Source organism: Triturus cristatus, chromosome 1_1 (assembly GCF_964204655.1).
Source record: "Triturus cristatus chromosome 1_1, aTriCri1.1, whole genome shotgun sequence".
Lineage (NCBI taxonomy): Eukaryota > Metazoa > Chordata > Amphibia > Caudata > Salamandridae > Triturus > Triturus cristatus.
This window is the reverse complement of record NC_140579.1, coordinates 1,290,998,417-1,291,016,212: the sequence shown is the minus strand read 5'-3', so window position 1 is coordinate 1,291,016,212 and position 17,796 is coordinate 1,290,998,417. Positions and strand designations below refer to the sequence as shown.

The 17,796-nt window shown below is 42.6% G+C and overlaps 1 protein-coding gene and 1 long non-coding RNA gene across 6 annotated transcripts in view; one reads left to right on the top strand and one right to left on the bottom strand.

Moving 5' to 3' along the window:
• LOC146871979 (ubiquitin carboxyl-terminal hydrolase 49-like) overlaps window positions 1-13,098 on the top strand; it is a 507,658-nt gene extending 494,560 nt beyond the window's left edge. For all 5 annotated transcript variants that reach the window (XM_085652728.1, XM_085652768.1, XM_085652756.1 and 2 more), the window contains one exon: window positions 1,720-13,098. In XM_085652728.1, the coding sequence (XP_085508854.1) occupies window positions 1,720-1,883 (164 nt within the window). In that variant the 3' untranslated portion in view covers window positions 1,884-13,098. The remainder of the gene's footprint in view (window positions 1-1,719) is intronic.
• Window positions 13,017-17,796, bottom strand: part of LOC146871976 (uncharacterized) — a 522,926-nt gene continuing 518,146 nt past the window's right edge. The window contains exon 4 of the long non-coding RNA XR_014981287.1: window positions 13,017-13,601. This is a non-coding gene — a long non-coding RNA (uncharacterized LOC146871976). The remainder of the gene's footprint in view (window positions 13,602-17,796) is intronic.

Sequence of the window (17,796 nt, the reverse complement as noted above, 5' to 3'; positions counted from 1 at the left end):
CCATTCGCAATTGGAAGGCGTCTATATGGGACCCCTTCCCCATTGAGACTGTAACACAAATATTTTTTAAGAGCAGGCAGTGGTCCTACTGCCTGCTCTTTTAAAAAGTTATGTTAAATGTTTCATTTTTTCCTTTTGAAACTCATCCCATTTTCCCTTAAGGAAAATGTACTGCATTTCAAAGAAAAATAGATCACTTTATATAACGCAATCACAGACATGGTGGTCTGCTGAAGCCAGGAGGCCACCATCCCTGTGATGCTTATCATTCCTAATGGGCTGCAAAAAGTAATCTACCTCATTAATATTCATGAGGTAGGTCGATTTACGACCCACTAGGATTCGCTAATTGAAACTCAAGTTTCATACTTTAGGAATAGCGATTTCATAGTTGTGATTAGCAGAAACTCTCAATTAGGAAATTACAATACCTAATCTTAGTACATCTGTTCCTCACTCATGTCCAAAAATAGAGTTCTGTAGTGCATGTTAAGAACTGTTGAGGCTCTGGGTATGTGTTTAAAAGTCAACTGTGACGTAGCATACAGAGAACACATGATTTATCGTGGTTGCACATATGTATTTGAGAGGAATCCTCAAATGCGATTTACCTGGAGTGCAACTATATACAGCATAATTTGCGAGTTCAACCAAAGCAGGGATGTTTACTCTGTAAGTATATGGTTTTGAAATCTATATCAAAAACACAGATCTGGGTAGTCCAGGTGTGTTTTAAAAGGCATGCAGAAATTTGACCCAACTTCCAGAAAACGTCTTGTAGGTTTAGTTGAGATATGAATTTCAAAGAGATTTAACCTGGTTCACAGAAGACGATTTTAGAAGCAGTCCAGGTGAGACGGATGCCTGTGCGTTTAGTGCAGAAGCAAATTGCAAGGACACCAAACTTAGCTTATTTGGCAGTGAAGGATCTGGGAGAACGGGTTGGGAGCTAAAAACCAAGACCCAGTGGGGAGGGAAGATGTGGCAAAAATTGGGATGGGCAGAAAATGACAGTCAAGGAGAAAGAGTGAGTGAAGTAAGAGAGACACAACACTAGGCTCCAGATAAAGGAGATGGCAAGAAGAAGTGCAGCAAACAATGGTTAAGCGAGGTGAAGGGGTAAAAACGTGGAAGGAAACAAAAAACAGAGAGCGAAGACAATGCCTGGATCAGGCAGAAAATATTCAAAGAAAAAGTGAACAGAAAAACTCTTCGGGCAGGCAAGTTTGCACCCCGCAGTGCACGAATATGTGCCCTCTGGTTTTGTAGATGATGTTGGAAGTGGAATTCACAGGTGTCATGTAGTGCAGGTGGCACTGGAGCAGTGGTACAGCTGTTCTTAAAGGCAGTGGTTTTGTTGAACTTCCCATGAGGGTGAAGGTAAGGTTTGTAACTTGTAACCTACGATCATGGTTGTCTTCATCAAGCATGATCACCTATTGTAGAACTCTATGTATGGTGGGCCTCATGGTGCTTCAGAGAGGAGTGCGAGCCGTGCTGATGCTGCCAGACTGGTGCCCTGGAGCATGAATCTTCGATGTCCAGCATAGCCTGTGCTTGTGTTTTTGCTTAAAGCGCAAGCCCGGTTTATGGACTCTAAAAGACTTGCATTTTAAATATTGAATGTGTTCCGCATCCAATGGCAGTATTCAAGTTTACATGATGGAAGAAGAGCTGCTGACCCTGTGCAACTGCTAATCTGTCATCTGTTTTTTCTAGCTTTCTGGGTGCACTGCAACGACTCGAGGCTGAACATGTGCAGCGTGGACGAGGTCTGCAGAACACAGGCCTACATCTTGTTCTACACACAACGGTCATGTGTGCAAGGCAACGCAGGGATAGCAAACACAACCTACAGCTCAGGTGCAATCCCGAACCAGTGACGGGAACTGGACACTTCCTTAATGGGGCAGCCAAGCTGTCGGACTCTGCGCAGACTAGAACATTTTTATAGAAAAAGAAAGAAAAGGAAAAATAAACTCCGTGTTCCTCCATTTCTTCACCATGTAGGTTCAGAGGGTTCTCCGCAGAAAGACATCTTCTCGTGTAGATGTTATGGTGAGCTGGCCATACCCACTGAAGTAGGGCAACGGCATCTGTGCGGCACTCACAGGCGGTGCCAACCGAGCGCCTCTTAAGTCATTTCAAAAGAGAAATAAAAAAAAGTCTAGTTTATCAAGCATTTGTCCGAACGTGCAGAAATAGGAGCTGGGGTGGGGAGAATTGCTATGTAGGACAGCTGTCTGTCGTGAAGTTATTTAAGGCTTTAAACGGTCAATGTTTAAACTATTTCCATACTGCAAGTTTTTTTAGGCGCCAAATGATTCCTATTATTGTGGATGCGGGTTATTTGGTGCATACCCTCACAAACAGTATTAGTATTTAGTTGGTGTAGTACCCAGGAAGTAAGTGTGTGTGTAAATCCTGAGTCCCTGCAGTAACCCCACAGGTTGTGTGACTCCCTCGTCTGCAGTAATGCCACAGGTTGTGTGAATCCTTTGTCTGCTGTAATGCCACAGGTTGTGTGAAACCTGTAATGGCACTGGTTGTGTGAATCCTTCGTCTCCTGTAATGCCACAGGTCGTGTGAATCCTTTGTTTGCTGTAATGCCACAGGTTGTGTAAAACCTTTTTCTGCGGTAATGCCCCCAGGTTGTATTATTCCTTCGTCTGCAGTAATGCCACAGGTTGTGTGAATCCTTCGTCTGCAGTAATGCCACAGGTTGTGTGAATCCTTTGTCTGCAGTAATACAACAGGTTGTGTGAATCCTTTGTTTGCTGTAATGCCACAGGTTGTTTAAAACCTTTATCTGCGGTAATGCTCCCAGGTTGTATTATTCCTTCGTCCACAGTAATGCCACAGGTTGTGTGAATCCTTCATCTGCAGTAATGCCACAGGTTGTGTGAATCCTTCGTCTTCTGCAGCAATACAACAGGTTGTGTGAATCCTTAGTCTGCAGTAATGCCACAGGTTGTGTTAATCCTTAGTCTGCAGTAATGCAACAGGTGGTCTGAATCATTAGTACATGAAGTAACCCTGCCAGAAGTGTGAATGGCTACTCTGTACTGCAACCCCACAGTTTGTGTGAATGGTTAGTTCGCACAGTAGCCCTACATGTTGTATGAATGGTTGGTATGAGCCGTAAACCTACCTAATGTGTGAATAGTTAGTAGGCATGGAAATCCTACCTATTGTGTGAATGGTTAATGTGTGCAGTAATCTCGATTGTGTGACTGGTTGGTATGAGCAGCAATCCTACCTATTGTGTAAATGGTTATTATGCCCAGTAACCCTGGATGAATGGTTAGTTTGTGCATACCAGTACATGTTGTGTAGTAAGTGCAGTAACCCCGCACATCGTTTGAATGTTTAGTATGTTATTGTGCAAAGAGTTACTCTGCGCAGGATTACCTTAGGCTGTGTGAAAAGTTACTCTGCTCAGGAATCGCACATGTTGTAAGAACCATTACTTTACACAGAAATCGCACATTTCTGTTGGAACGATTACGCCGCCCAGGAGTCACATAGCCTGAGTGGTTAGTCTGTTGTTAGAGAGATCATAGAATGAAAGTTTGCTCTGCGTTTATTCTAGAATAAAATGATGCTCTTCACAGTGATCTCATAGATTGAATGGTTGCCCTGCACAACAATTCCTCAGATTGAAGTTTTAAGTACACAGACTGAATGGTTGCTTTGTCCCGAATTCCTCCAAGACTGTGAGAAGTTACTATGCATAAATATCTCCCATACTTTGCAAAGAAATATCACTGACCTAAGTGTTACTTCATATACTCATACTGAAGGGTTACTGTGCACAGTAATCGCACAGGCTGAATTGTCACTCTGTACAGACTGCGTGGGCGGTTTCTTTGGCAAGAAGGTGCTCTGTTGTGTATTGTATAACTACATGGCACGCTGCAGGATGGCAATGACTGTGTTACATGGTAGGTCTAGTCTGCAAGGTACTGCGGGGCATGGCACCTCTGTGTAGGATCGAGACGTTCATTGCTCATGGACATGGGACCTCTCTTGTAGGCATATTTGAGGTGCTTTGTGCTGCAGTACTCACAATGGACTGGACAGCTGTAATCCCCAAGGCGATATGTGCTGCAAAAACATGGCACTTCTCTGTAGGATCAGATGACTAATCAGCCTGTGCTATAGAAACCACACTTGTGTTCTGAAAGATCGAGGTGGGCTTTGCTGGGGTGCTGCAGGAACTAAGAACTGCAACACCAAAGGGATATGATTATTCCAAGGAACTATATGCCCCTCAACGTATTCCTGCAGCTGGTCGTCTGCTTCTATGCATCCTTAAGAGTAGGTGTTGTAGCGTCCATTTGTTGCATTCATCGCTGTTGTCCTAAAGAATACACTGAGAATGTAAAATCCCATATGAAGATTTCAAGATTTTATTTTCGGTGATCGGTCTTTTAAAAACAAAAACCATTACACCAAATGACATTTTTAAATAGTACTACTACATATAAACACACAAAATCATTGGCAGAATTTTGCAAAGTAAATCTATAAGGTACTTTTGTGCGTCAAATTTAAAATTTCATTTAAAACTAAGGTTTACGAAGTTCATGTCTTCTAACATCCTGGTTATTAAACAGAATGTAACTCCTTTGAGATTTTCTGGTTGTCCGATAATTTTTTACAAATCTTTTTCGCTCTCCACAGAGTTTCAACCGATTTCCTTTAAATACACATTTAAAAGTTTCACCCCCCTGCGTACTAGGGGGATTGAGGTCTTGCCGAGCCAGGTGATTACGGCTTCTCTACATGATCGTATATTCAAACTATTCAGTAGTGTTTTTAATAGTGACTGCGTTCCTTTAATAACTTTGGGCATACGCAAAAAATGTGTTGAATAGATTTATCTTTGTATCCGCATAGTCTGCAATCTCGATTTTCCCTTTTATCCTTACATGCTGGGATTAAGTCTTTTGTTTCCCACATGCCCAGACGCAGCCTCATAAATTGATGTTTTAGGGTAAGTGAGAAATAGGCTGATAAATATTCCTGAGGCTTCCTTTTCCCATATGAACTGATGACCGTCCAGGCATGCTGTCTTTGCAGTAAGGTATTCTCATCCGTTGAGTGACTTAATGACTTCAAGGCGAGAGCTGTTCGTAATGTTTGTAGTTTAGTGTGGACATCTGGGCCAGATTTTCGAAATGTTAACTTATTAGCTGGTTCCCTACAATTTAAAGGTTATAAAGGTTGTATCCATAGGCCATTCAGATTTGCGTGGCAGTCCATAAAACCCTTACCCCTTATTTGTCAGTGACAGAACTCCTCACAGTATGACCAAGAACTGTGTAAATTATTTCCAATAATTACAGTCCAAGAATATGAGGTCAACTAGAAAAATTGTTTTTGAAATCCGAGATATTCAAATTAATTTCCATCGTTTTTAAGACAGTTGACTGCTTGCGATATGAAGCCCTGCCCCTAGTTAGTGTGTACTATCTTTAGTACATCGTTGAACTGGCTAAGCTGTCATAGGGACCTGTCACTGCAGATTCAATGTTTCAGCCAACTCTCGCCCTGACTGAGTGGTGAGTTCATGTTTGATTCCATGTAGGTCTGCAGTATTAGTGTGGATTGCCCATATTGATGTGTGAGGAAAGAAACTGCCATGGCTGCTGGCCTATAAGGTCTCTGCCCTCAGCTCTTCCAAATGGATGTGTAGCTTTAAAAACCACTGCAGGCAGGGAGACAAAGGCTTCTTTGTCAGACAGTGTGAGAATAGTCTCACTAGTAGCTTTTATTTCGAAGCTCTAGTTATTAGTATGTGTTAAGCACTTTCATTTTGATATTTTTTCTCTTTGTTAGAAAACATTGCTCCTTTTTCTGCCAATGTGGAGCAGGGCATATGGCATTTCCTACCTATGTATTCAAACTTTTGCCCAGAGTATTAGAACTCTTCATTGGTTTGTCTCTGGGGTCTGCCTCATTTGCCCCTCTCGGCCTCACTCTCCTCAGTGTTATCCAGATTGGACAGTAGAATTAATGGCTACTTTGATCATCTGATGCATTTGCTCAGAATTGTTGATCATCTTTAAGGTTTTTAGTTGTGCATGTGCCTCTTGACTGGGTGATGACTGACCCATTCTTTCACCCCTGAGCGATTCTGAAATGGTAGGCAGATTCTGATGAACATTCAAAGATGTAGAAGCATCTTTAACTTGAAGTTATTAAGTGGTAAAACGTTACAAATCACAATATACCCAATCCTGAAAACAAGGCTCAAATGTCCATGACATGGAAGCAGTCCGGTTCTGGATGTATTTTTAAACTGTTACTCTTAGGAAAGTGTGAACACAGGTTGCAGAGGTGCCCGAGATGCATGAATTTTTTAAGCAGTTGCACTCCATTAAGTTTCTGTGGTTTACCACACCGCCATCAGAGCTTGACCCATCCGCAGGTTGAAGTTTAGGCTGGACGTATCACCTTCTCCTTGGTAGTAAAAATGGGCTTGGCACTTGAGACTAAAGAGCTGCTGTCTGTATGTACAGTTGTTTAGACATAAATGTTTGGCAGACGCAGGTTTGCCAAAAATCAAAAACTCTCACTTTATCTTACTGAGGCTAATAATGCAGCTCACCAGAGGGAAACTAGCCTTTGGAGGAACTTTCTGTATTTCCTCAGGGGTAGACATAAAGCAGCTTCTCTGAACAACAATCTATAATTCTGGATGTTCTGTCCTGAACTGTTCATTGTTGTGCCTTTGAGTAAGCTCTTCTTTCTTTGCTATTGCCGATTCCTAATCTGAAGGATTAGTTTCAGGAACAAAATTCTTCTTCAATTGCCAATATCCTAATTAAATTTACCACAGAGATATCTATCCCGTAGGCTTGATTCAAGCTTGCCATCTGTGGGCAACTAAACCTGCCTCTTTAACCACATTTCGTTTTTTTGGTGCTCAAAGGCAGATGTTGCATTTCCTCAACCAAATGACTTAGGTTCAAATCAATAAATTCTACATTCCTCCAGGAGGGGGGAGGGGCGTTGTGGTAGAGCTAACAGAATCCATGCTTCATTCCGTATTGGCTTGTAGAATAGCAGATGTCCAAGAAGGGGCCAGTTCTATGATGCTCTCTCCAGCTGTGCTTACTATCTGTGCCAGAACAATAGGGCAATAAGTACCTTTGAAGAAACCAGTGCGGACACTGCTTCGTTCCTGAAGCAAGAAAAGTACTTTGTTGTGTTCAAGGCACAATACTGAGAAGGAACTACTTCTTTACTAGGGGATGAAAGTTTGGTTCAGCTTGCAATTGTCCAATTGCACTACTCAACAAAGGTAGATTTGGCCTGGGGCAAACTGGTATCCTTGTTGAGTTATAGCACTGGCACCAGAGGCATTCGAGGACTTTTGCACCACATGATTTCACACCGGGGCATTGATTCATTTACATTTGTCCTGGTTTCAAGAAATTGGAAGCAAATTGCCTTATTTTTAGGTCTTCCAAATCAGTCTGTACCCCTGCAACGTTGTTGGCAGTGTGCTCAGTATTAAGACCACATCAACACTTAATGTGTCTTGTGCTAGGAGCCATACTGTCACTCCTATAACTATGTACACTGAAGCATGTCGTTTGACTACATTAATGGAAGTCACCAGGGTTTTACTTGTCATGTATGTTTGCAGCAGATTTTAGGCTTTGTGAAACAGACATAGGACAAAATTATCGGAGGACTATATGGGTGCTTTCATTATGTTGCATCATTTTCTGTAACACGCAGGCTTTTATAATGGTTAGTAAATTGATGCAGTGCTTTGAACAGGCCTTAGGACGCCTTAGTAAATAAAATAACCCCCTTAAGGCCTAAAAGACTAATATTAAATATTAGTGGCAAGCCAGTTTAGCACAACCCCTTGTACACTTCCCCCACATTACGATTACATCCCTGCTTTTCTTGACGTCCTTTCAGTCTGCATACATTCCCTTTTAAAGTTCACTGATTATGGCGATTTAAAAAAAAAAAAAGCCCTTTAGGCTATCTCACGTGACATGTTCTAGTCTTCCCTTGACAGAGGTCCATTTACAATCACACATTGGTTTACGTAGTTCACCATACAAGTATCAATGCTAAGAATAGTTGTATTTCAGGAGACTTGTCTGTAACACCAAACAAGCGATATCCAAGCAGCCCACATCCATAGCTTTTTCATGATGTAAATACTCCTAGTCCAAGAATAGCTTATTTGGCTGTCGTTGCTGTGGATTTTGGAATACTGTAACTTCATGATATCGCACTGGTCGTTGTCATAAGTGAAACCATTATTTTCAAACCACATGGCTGTTAATTTCAGTTCTTTACTCTAATTTTCGCTACATGGGATTAGACCCCCGTCTCAAATACTCAAGATTGTCATTAGTACAGGCTGTGCCTCTATATTTTTTACTCTACCTCATCTAGGCCACTTGGTGCATCGGTCTTTAAAAAGAAGGACTACAGCATACATCTCAAACTGAACTACAAACTTATTAATCAAGTCAACGTTACACATTCAACCTCAGAAGGATGAAAGGTTCTGCCATGAACCTGCTAGTCTCTATGGAAGTGCATGACTTTTCAGTCAGCTTACATTTAGTTGTGCTGGTTTCTGTCCCTTTCTTCCATGACTGTCTTGGATCCGATTTCCAATGATTTCCATTGCCAAACATTTGCCAATGTATCCATAAGTGATTTTGCTTTTTTTCTGGTTCGTTTACCTTTCCCTTCTGCACTCCTCCACATCAGCACTTTATGAAAACAATTTCTCTTTGTTTGACAAATAATTTTTTTTCGGGGGATTGCACCTTTCCTTTCCTGAATGATGCCTTTTCATTAGTAAATCCTATCCAGCCGAGATCACTTATACTTGTTAAACTCATTATTATTGGTCTTACTGACTTAAAAAAAAAAACATTGTCCTAGTATTTATTTCTGCTGTGCTGACAACTGTTCTCTCTAACTAGGTTCCATTTGTTTTACGTTATCTACATACATCTTTCTGCTAGAATGTCTTTGAATTTTGCCACTCCACAACATTGGGAAATCAACATCATTTAAGCCCAGTTCTGTGTTTGACAGTGCTTAACTATATCATTCTATCATTACTTCTGCATCCAACACGGTTTTCTAACTACAACACTATCCTCTCTCCTGCAGTGTGGTGAGAGCCAGGGATCCTCTTTGCCAGGTCATGTGGTCTGACTTTCTGTTACATGGTTTGGGGTCAACGCCGACAGCACTAAGCCGGACAGCAGTTAGAACTGCAGCAAGATGCTATATTTTCTGATCTCCGGGGTCCACATTACACCAAGTGCACTTTGGAAATACTGTATGGAACGTAGACACTTACACTGCGCCTTCTGTAATAGAGTAGAGGTTCATAGAGCCGAAGTTAAAGTCTCAACAGGGTGTTTCCATTTGAATGGTGATGTGGCCCAATGCAAATGAGGAAACAATTAGACTTGCATCCATGCTGTATTACAGATAGGGGCAGATAGGCAAAGGTGCCACACTGACTTGGCACAAGTTGTGCACCCTTTGAAAGGAGGTTACATGGATACCCATAGACCTGTTCCTTTTGGTTAACCTTCAACATTATTTATGATATTGCATATTCATTACCTTAAAAGCGAGCCTCTCACCTCCTTGTCAAAGTAACGCAAGACTTATCTTACAACTAACATTTTTTTGTTTAGAAAATCCGTTCCAAGATGTTGAGGCCTGGGTAGGAACCCACCCTCTATATTTACAGTATTTAAAACGTGATGTGATGCCACACCTGTTCGCAGTTCCACGTATTGAATCGTTGTACTATCAAGAATGAGTCTCCGTAGCAGTAATTTGTATTACTTTCTTCACCGCCTCATCCCCTCCTTCTGTGGGCACACGAGGTTGGGTGCAGGTAGGCTAAAGGTATTTTTTCTTAGCTGAATATGTTTACCTCTAGTTGTGCTCGAAGGCTGGAGCTTTAAACTATACACTTGTTTCTGTACATTGTTTTAGTATTAAGCAGGGATGTGGCTTATTTCATGATACAGACCTTCTAATGAGATGATCTTACTTGCACGTTGAGTCTTCTGTATTTGTAAGCAGATGTATACACTTGGGCAATTTTTAACTGGTGCTGTCACTGCCCCACAGATTCAGAAGTTTTCAGTCTTACTGGGAGGAGTCTATGTTAGTGTGTGTATGTTGAAGCTCTAGGCTGGTATCTAATTACATATGTTGTTCCTTCTGTCTTAGCTGACTTACGTTTTGTGGATTCTGACGTTTAAAGCATATTAGATACAATCAGACCAGTCAGTTAGTGTTTGAGGTGGCAGCGCAGCCATGAGATCTGTGTATTTACCTTATTCCATTGGGTACAGGTTCGTAATTGCTACAAGCCTGTAGGTGCAGTGGTTTTGTGCATGTGATTTGGCATCCCATGGCTTAATATCCTTACACAAATTCTTGTGAAAGGTGCTAGCTTTGTATGTTAATTTCTGGGAAACACAGTGCCTGATAGCTACCAAAATAAATTACGTTTTTTTGTGCATAAGTGATATATAACATAAGAATTATTCTAGTATGAGGAAAATGTGCTGAGCCATTTATAATCATGAATGGGGTGCCTTGCATCGGCTATTTTAATACCCTTTGAAAAAGATCTTTTTTTCTTCTTCTGAATAACGTAGGATTAACATCAGTATATTGTTTCATGTGTTTAGGCTCATACACTTTATTTATGCCCACGTTTGATAGCTGGATGGGAATAGACGTAACAAACCAGCAACACCACAGCCGGAAGAAATGTAGTCTCATTGTGCTTTTTGCCAGGTGAATTGTTGCTATTGTCGTTTATTGCTCTACAGAATTAGCTAGAATATAATTTCACCCACCATTGTCTAGCTTTTGCTGTTGATTAACTAACACTGCCCTAGTTAACGGGAGGAACGTGCAGGAGTAACAAAAGGCAGTTCAGAAATGCATTTTTCTGTGTAAAGGTGAAATTTCCACTGTAGTTCAAGCCAAGGAGTGGGTGACAGCTCTACTTAAACTCACAGAACTTGCTCCTAGATGTGCCTTTCAAGTACACCCTCAATCTTCATGAATATGTTCTTGTTCAGGACTGTAATGCTGAACTCCAAGGGATAGCAAGGCTTGGCTACAGATAAGAAAAGGAGTTCTTCAACATGAGCAGCATAAATATTCATAAACACTGAGCTATCTCCACATGCAAGAAGCCAGAACATTGTTTTCAAAATCAATTTTCAAAATTATTTCCAAACATTGGTTACTTTAAGACAAAACATCATTCCTTTTTAAAGCCTGAACTACAATTAAATAGCCATACATAAGCAGGCAGAATGTATCCTTTTTAAAGAAAGAAATACAAAGATGCATAATGGTGAAGGGATTGTATTTTAGCCTTGGAGAAGATCTCTGAATTGGGCTCCCAATTTAGAAAGCAATAAGTGTGTGCTACCCGGACCTTGCAAGGACCCATTGTCTCCTTAAGAGAAGATGCAACACAACCTTGATGACGCCTCAACTCTGAGATGGCTTTCTTGGTTACAATATCCAGATCTTGAGCATGCCTGCTCCTTTCACATTCCAGATTAAGGTATTTTTATTTTTGGTGAAACCAGCCATTCACCTCCTGTTGGATAGGTCTTTGGAAGCCAATGGCAGCTTGAGGTTTCAAAAAAAACCTTTGTTTTTGCACAAGACCCTGGCACATGTGTCTTAGATTAGTGGTGGCAGAAATCTGTGAGGCATGTGAATTCCCACAGCTTTACCATCCACCCCTTAGTGGTATATCCAGAAAACAAACATGCTGGACGACCTTTCCAGACCAATTTAATTAAAGATCATGATCACAAGAGTAATCACTTCAGAGTAACATGCTTGATCTGAATCAAAGGGATAGTTTCTGTGAAGTCAGCCAATTCGACCAAAGAAAAGAAGCTACAGTTGCTCTCCTCAGGAACATTTTAACAAAAGGAATTTACAGAGCAAACCTCTATCATGCCTTGGCAAGTTAATACTGCCTGGATTCTGACTCTAGAACAGGCAGGCAGCCTTCCTGAGACCTGAGAATTTGTACATACTTCTGTGTACATAAAACTTTCAAGGAGCGTGCTCCAAATACATAGGACAAAATTTACCTTTCTCTCTAAAGGATGATTTAAAGAAAGGTTAATTGCATCCACTTGCTTAAGTAATGCTATACTTTGACTATGAGAAGAGGAAAAAAGGCAAAACATTAAAAAAATTCCTGAAAGTGATCTATTTGAAGAAGGTTTTCTGAAGATTCTTCTGTTTCTCAATTTAATAAAGAAACTCACAATGGACAATCAGGATTTTAACTAAGTAACATTTATTTATATACTGGCCATAGCATGGAGCACATCATCCTTTAGAGCAAACATGACTGCAGCAATTCTGCCACTTGTCTGTACTTCATATGTGTGTTTCTTTAAGACATATTTAGCCATGTACCCCAGCCTTAAAGACATTAGCAAATAGTGAGCTGTCTGGTTCGACTGCACTCCTACCAACACATGATTACCCATGCAATAGCCATCTGCTTATCTGTTGTAGTAGCACTACATGAGGTAGCACGAGGAATGCAATCAGCAGTAACTGGAGGGACTTGCAGTATGCTGTCCCATCTGAATGAAGCTTTGTTAGGCCCTAGAATAGCTCAGATTTGTAGTGTGTTCTACTCAGGAGAGAATGATACTAAAGTCTTTGCCCAGCCCCTGGGATTGAGCAAATCTGCCAAAAGCCACAACCAGCAGTGTGGTTCTGTCTTAATTTCAACAAACAGTTCAGATTCGTTAAAGGAGAGATTCAAGCACACCAGCTTCCGAAATCTGCCTGAATAGACTTCCTGTACAAGTTAGCATCCTCCTAGGCATTTTTATCACTCACTTGGAATAAACAGACGGCAAGTCCATGTTTAAATACTTTGGAACAGGACTTCTTTGGAGTGTTAATTATGAATCATGTTTTTATGATTTTGTTTTGTAAATCTTTACTCTTTTTACACCTTGGTTTTTGTAAGCTAAAATTCCTATTAAAAAAAAATACAATTCTAAAGTGTTTTCAGTCCTTTATTGCATTTTTATTTTGTTGGTTCTGAAGAAAGCCAAAACTATTCAGGGGAGGGATTTAAATACCTTTTAATTGTATTTGTGGGGTTATTATTTGGATACATGAGTTATGAGTAAATAACTAAAGGGAAAATCAGCAAGGCCAAACCAGAAACCACTTCAAATGTCTGCTCTAGAATTATACAAAAAACAGAACACTTCTACAAATGTCCCATACATGTAGCACAGTGCCACTTATGGGTCTCTAGGTGGACATATTGTTTTCCTTTTTTCTCCAGATGTGGTCATTTCCTGATAGGTTATACCCTGTCGTCTGCATTTATTGCACATGATATTGCAGTGATGGATGCTTTACAGATGATTAATGTGAGATGATCCGTCTGAAGTGTAGTTTCTTCAGGCCACAGGAAATAGAGAAACCCATGTTAAGATGTGCAGGGACTTTCTCTGGGTAAGCCATCGCTTGACAATGGGTATTTTTTCCAGCACCTGCAAAGAAACAAATGGTTGTATGTTGGGTACGGTCAAATTACTCTTGGACCAGACTGCTCAAATAGGTACAATACAGCACAGAATATAAATGGGTTAAATAAATAAAAAGGTCTGCTTTGAACCCTTTTTCCTTTCTCACTAGCTTGGAAATAGTCATAAGAGTGGGAAGGGCTAGAAGAGGAGAAACTACTTTTCCAGTACTGGCCCGGCTACTGTAAGTATTTATTGGGTGCATTGGCCCAACTGAAATAGAGCAAGGCTACAACTGACTATTCAATTAAGAGGAGTCTCGTACAGAATTGCAGGATTGCTATTCTACTGAAAAGAATGTTACTTTCATGTGACTAGTTCTCTAGCAATGTTACTTTCAATCTTCAAATTCATAACTTGAGTGCCTAGGATTATTGTGGAAGGGTGGTAATGCATTGACCACCATTGTGATGTTAGGCAGGAGCAAGAAGGACTTCACTCACCTGACGGAAGCAATGTCTGTGACATGGACAGGGTCCCTGCTGTTAGGTTGTACATTTCGGGAACCATGAATGAAGAGCCAGTTGGACAGGTTATGTCTATCAGGTCTAAAGGTGTTTAGGAAGTACGGTTCCTGGGTTTGTCGAGGCTGTGAGTAAAAGTTTCTGTAGTGCACAGCAGTTAACTCCCTCCTAACCGTGCTCAACTCCATAGATGAGCTTCCTGCCCACTGTGGTTATTGCCCATTTGAAATATCCAGGTTTAGGCCTTCTTCATTGCCCAGTCTCCACACTGGCCAATATTTTTAATATTGGTGACTAACCTCTTTCTGGTGGCACAAAATGTTGATCAGAACAAAGTGTGTAGCAAGGTTGCCTTTCCTGCCAACCTCATATAGGATTGCTACGGAGCATATGTGAATTGTGGAACGTGGTCAAAATACACCCCCGCCCCCCGACAATTCCTCCATTCACCCCACCACAAGGCAAATGTTAAGTCAAGAAATCTCCCTTTCCCAAAAGGATCCCAGATCCCAGATGGGCAGTGTAAATAGCATAGGAAAGCAGGTAGGGGGGTGGGGGGGTTCTAACTGGAGAACAAAGTGCATAAACAAATACTGTCTATCGTTTCGAAATCAGTGGATAATGCAAATTTGCTGTATTATCTGCATTGTGACTGGGGTATTTTTTCTGAACTGGTAACCTGTATTTGGAGGCTAATTTAGGGCCTGTGGTCCTGCAGATTCCATGTGTACTGAATTTCAAATTACGTCTTTTTAAATAAATCACTTGTATTGCTTGAATCTTCAAAGATTCTGCTTAAATTTTGCAATGAAGGGTTGCACAGAATCCAGTGACTAGATTTCTGTGTCATACTCAGCTACATTTTGGAATAAGCACTGACAAAAGCCAATAGGCCTCACATAAGAGAGGTATTGGCTGTGTCCATGTTTTCAGCCATGTTGTACAGCAGTAGAATTTAAAGTTACGTTAAACAAGCATTTGCAATGCAATCGGTCTTGCATTAGTGAAAGTTAGAGCTATTGGGGTTGCAAATGACAATGTTTTTTAGTTATTTTTTGTGTGTAAAATCTATCCCAGCATAAGCAAGAAAAGAAAATCCAAGAAGGAAGGAAGGGGTGCAGTAGCACAGGCTCTTGTTTTCTTATACCTTGTTAAACAGCAGTTTCTGGGTATGAAAACCTATAGGCTTTCTGTAAATACAGGGCATGTGCGAAATCGAACCGTTCTTGAATGTAGTATTAACACATTTAATATAGCGGCCTTAATTTTAGTGTCCGACCCAACTAAATAATTAAGTCATAATATTACAAAGTGTGCTGCATTATGCTGCATAATTTGGCCAACTCCTGCCTCCTAATTCCAGTGGCCCTTCCTAAAGGGCAAATATGCAGTGCCGGATGGGCTGCTCTGGGAGGTCAATGAAAGGGCCAGTGTTTTTAATGTTTGTATGCCTGTTTTATGGTCTGGTGGGACAACAAGCCAACAGTTTTCAGATATATTTTGCATAGTGTGATGTCAGCATATGTAGTGGTTGAAAAGACTACGCCAAAATGGTGGCAATTGCTTTACTTTTGCACCACTGCACATAGTTACTCAGACCAGTTTACATATATCTATATATTTTTAACAAAGTATTTGAAGCACGGTTATACTATGTGTAGAATACAATGAACACAAACCAACTATCTGCAAATCAAAATCCACCCCCCAAAAAAACACACACACAAGAAACCGTCCTAAATAAATCCTATGAACTTAAAGCTGTGTACCAGAGAACCACGACAGTAACTTATCAGAAATTTTGAAGAACGTTATTGTTAGAAGGTGGTTCTGACCATCTGAGCCGCCCGGATTTTTTGCTTTTTGAAAACTTATTTGTTGAGCTGTTACTGTGGGAGAGCATCATAAGTTGGGAGTTATCCACAGTGAACTCATGTTGAAAGGGACTGCATGTGTATTTTACCGGTGTCCCTCTGGCGCGAGTATGCCGCTGCGCTGCAGCCAGAGTAAGGGGCACTGGGCTGGTTACATGCAGACATGTGTGTACATGCGTGTGCACAGGGGAGATTCCTGGCGTGCGCAGCCCAGGAGCAGCTACAAAGTGAATGGTGTGGCAGGACTTATGCAGAACTGGGTGGTGACATGGAATAGGCTTTCTACAATGGTAAGAAACATTTGAGGGAAAGTCAGTGTGCTTTACTGTTTTTATTCTCCAATGAGGATGGGGAGCACATGGGCTAGTTTTACTTTCCTAGGGCCTTCAAATTCCAGACATGCACTAAAGTCCACTGCAACTTATGTGAGAAGAAGTATTCTGCAGAGCCCAAAGTTATATTTGTACTGCTTTTGGGTTATCCAGAACTTTCATATTTCTCTGAGTCAGCTCATAACCAGAGCCTGGGGGCTGACCCTGCAAAGCTGAATTAATGACCTTCCTCCCCCAAGCTGTAGCATCAGAGGCCTAGCCCTGCACGACAAGCATTCCAAGGGCGAAGGCCTCCACTCCAAGAAGAGAAGACGGGTGGAGCTACAGGTTCATCCATCAGCAGCTGACACCTGGTGGCAGGCACCAAGCTGCTCTGGAGAGAAGGCAGCGAGGGGGGAAGGGGCTCTCAGAGGCCATGTGGCATGAGACCCCTGGATGACGCCATTCTGAACAAACCCAGAGGCCTGGGCAGGAAGGAGGGAGCAGAGGCAGAGAAGTGATGTGTCGCTGTTTGATAGGGAAAATGGAGACTTCCTGCCAGCCCCCTCCCCATTCTTTAAAAAGAGTTTGCACAGGAAGAGCCTCCAGACTGGCCCAGAACCCTGACTTGCGCCAAAAGGGGAGACCAGGACAAGTGACCAGAAGCCTGGGCCTCTGCACAAGGAGAAGAGAGGCCCAGGAGGACAGCCAGGCGAAAGGCTGGCGCAGGGAGCCAGTGAAGACCGCTCCCTGCTGAATTCACCCTCCGTGAGACCAGGAGGGTGAAGGAAAGTGCTCCCAGTGGCTGGGGTGCGCTGCCAGGAACAAGAAGATGCCAGAATCATGTAGATCAGTCCCCTGGGGGTGAGATATGCCCCCCAAAAGGTAGGCGACCTTTGACCTCTGGCTGACCAACGACTAAGCGCGTGGGGCTCCGCCGCCGGTCCAAGATATGCCCCCGGGGTGGGTTTGGTCCCGGGGGCTGCCCCCAGCAGAAGATAAGTCGGGGAGCACCGTCGCGCTCCCATTGAAGAATGCCCCCGTGGGGTGCCAGGAGCCCACCCTGGCCCCCGCCAAAACGGGAGACAGGAGAGCGCTGTCGCTCCCCCCCTGGGCATGGTGAGAGAGGCACGGGATCCAAACCCCCTCGTGAGGAAGCACCAAAGTCGGGGAGCGCCGTCGCGCTCCCCGTGAAGATTGCCCCGGGCCCCTGATGTGAGGGAAGAGTGCCACCGCACTCCCCCGTGGCCGGAGCAAGGCAGGGGGAGTGATGTCGCACTCCACAAAACTACCGCCTGTCAAGCGGCAGCCGCCGTGTCTGCCCGCCGGAGCAGGCAGACCAGAAGTGCATCGCTGGCTCCCGCGGCCACACACAAGGGTGCGGGCCAGACCGGGAGCAGCCGGGGGTGGGCTCTCCGGGTTGCCCTCACCTCCCCCTTACGAAGAAACGAAGCACGGGGTGCCCAGGTGGGACCGGGCTCCCGAGACGTGGCAGAGGCAGCCAGGGGTTGGC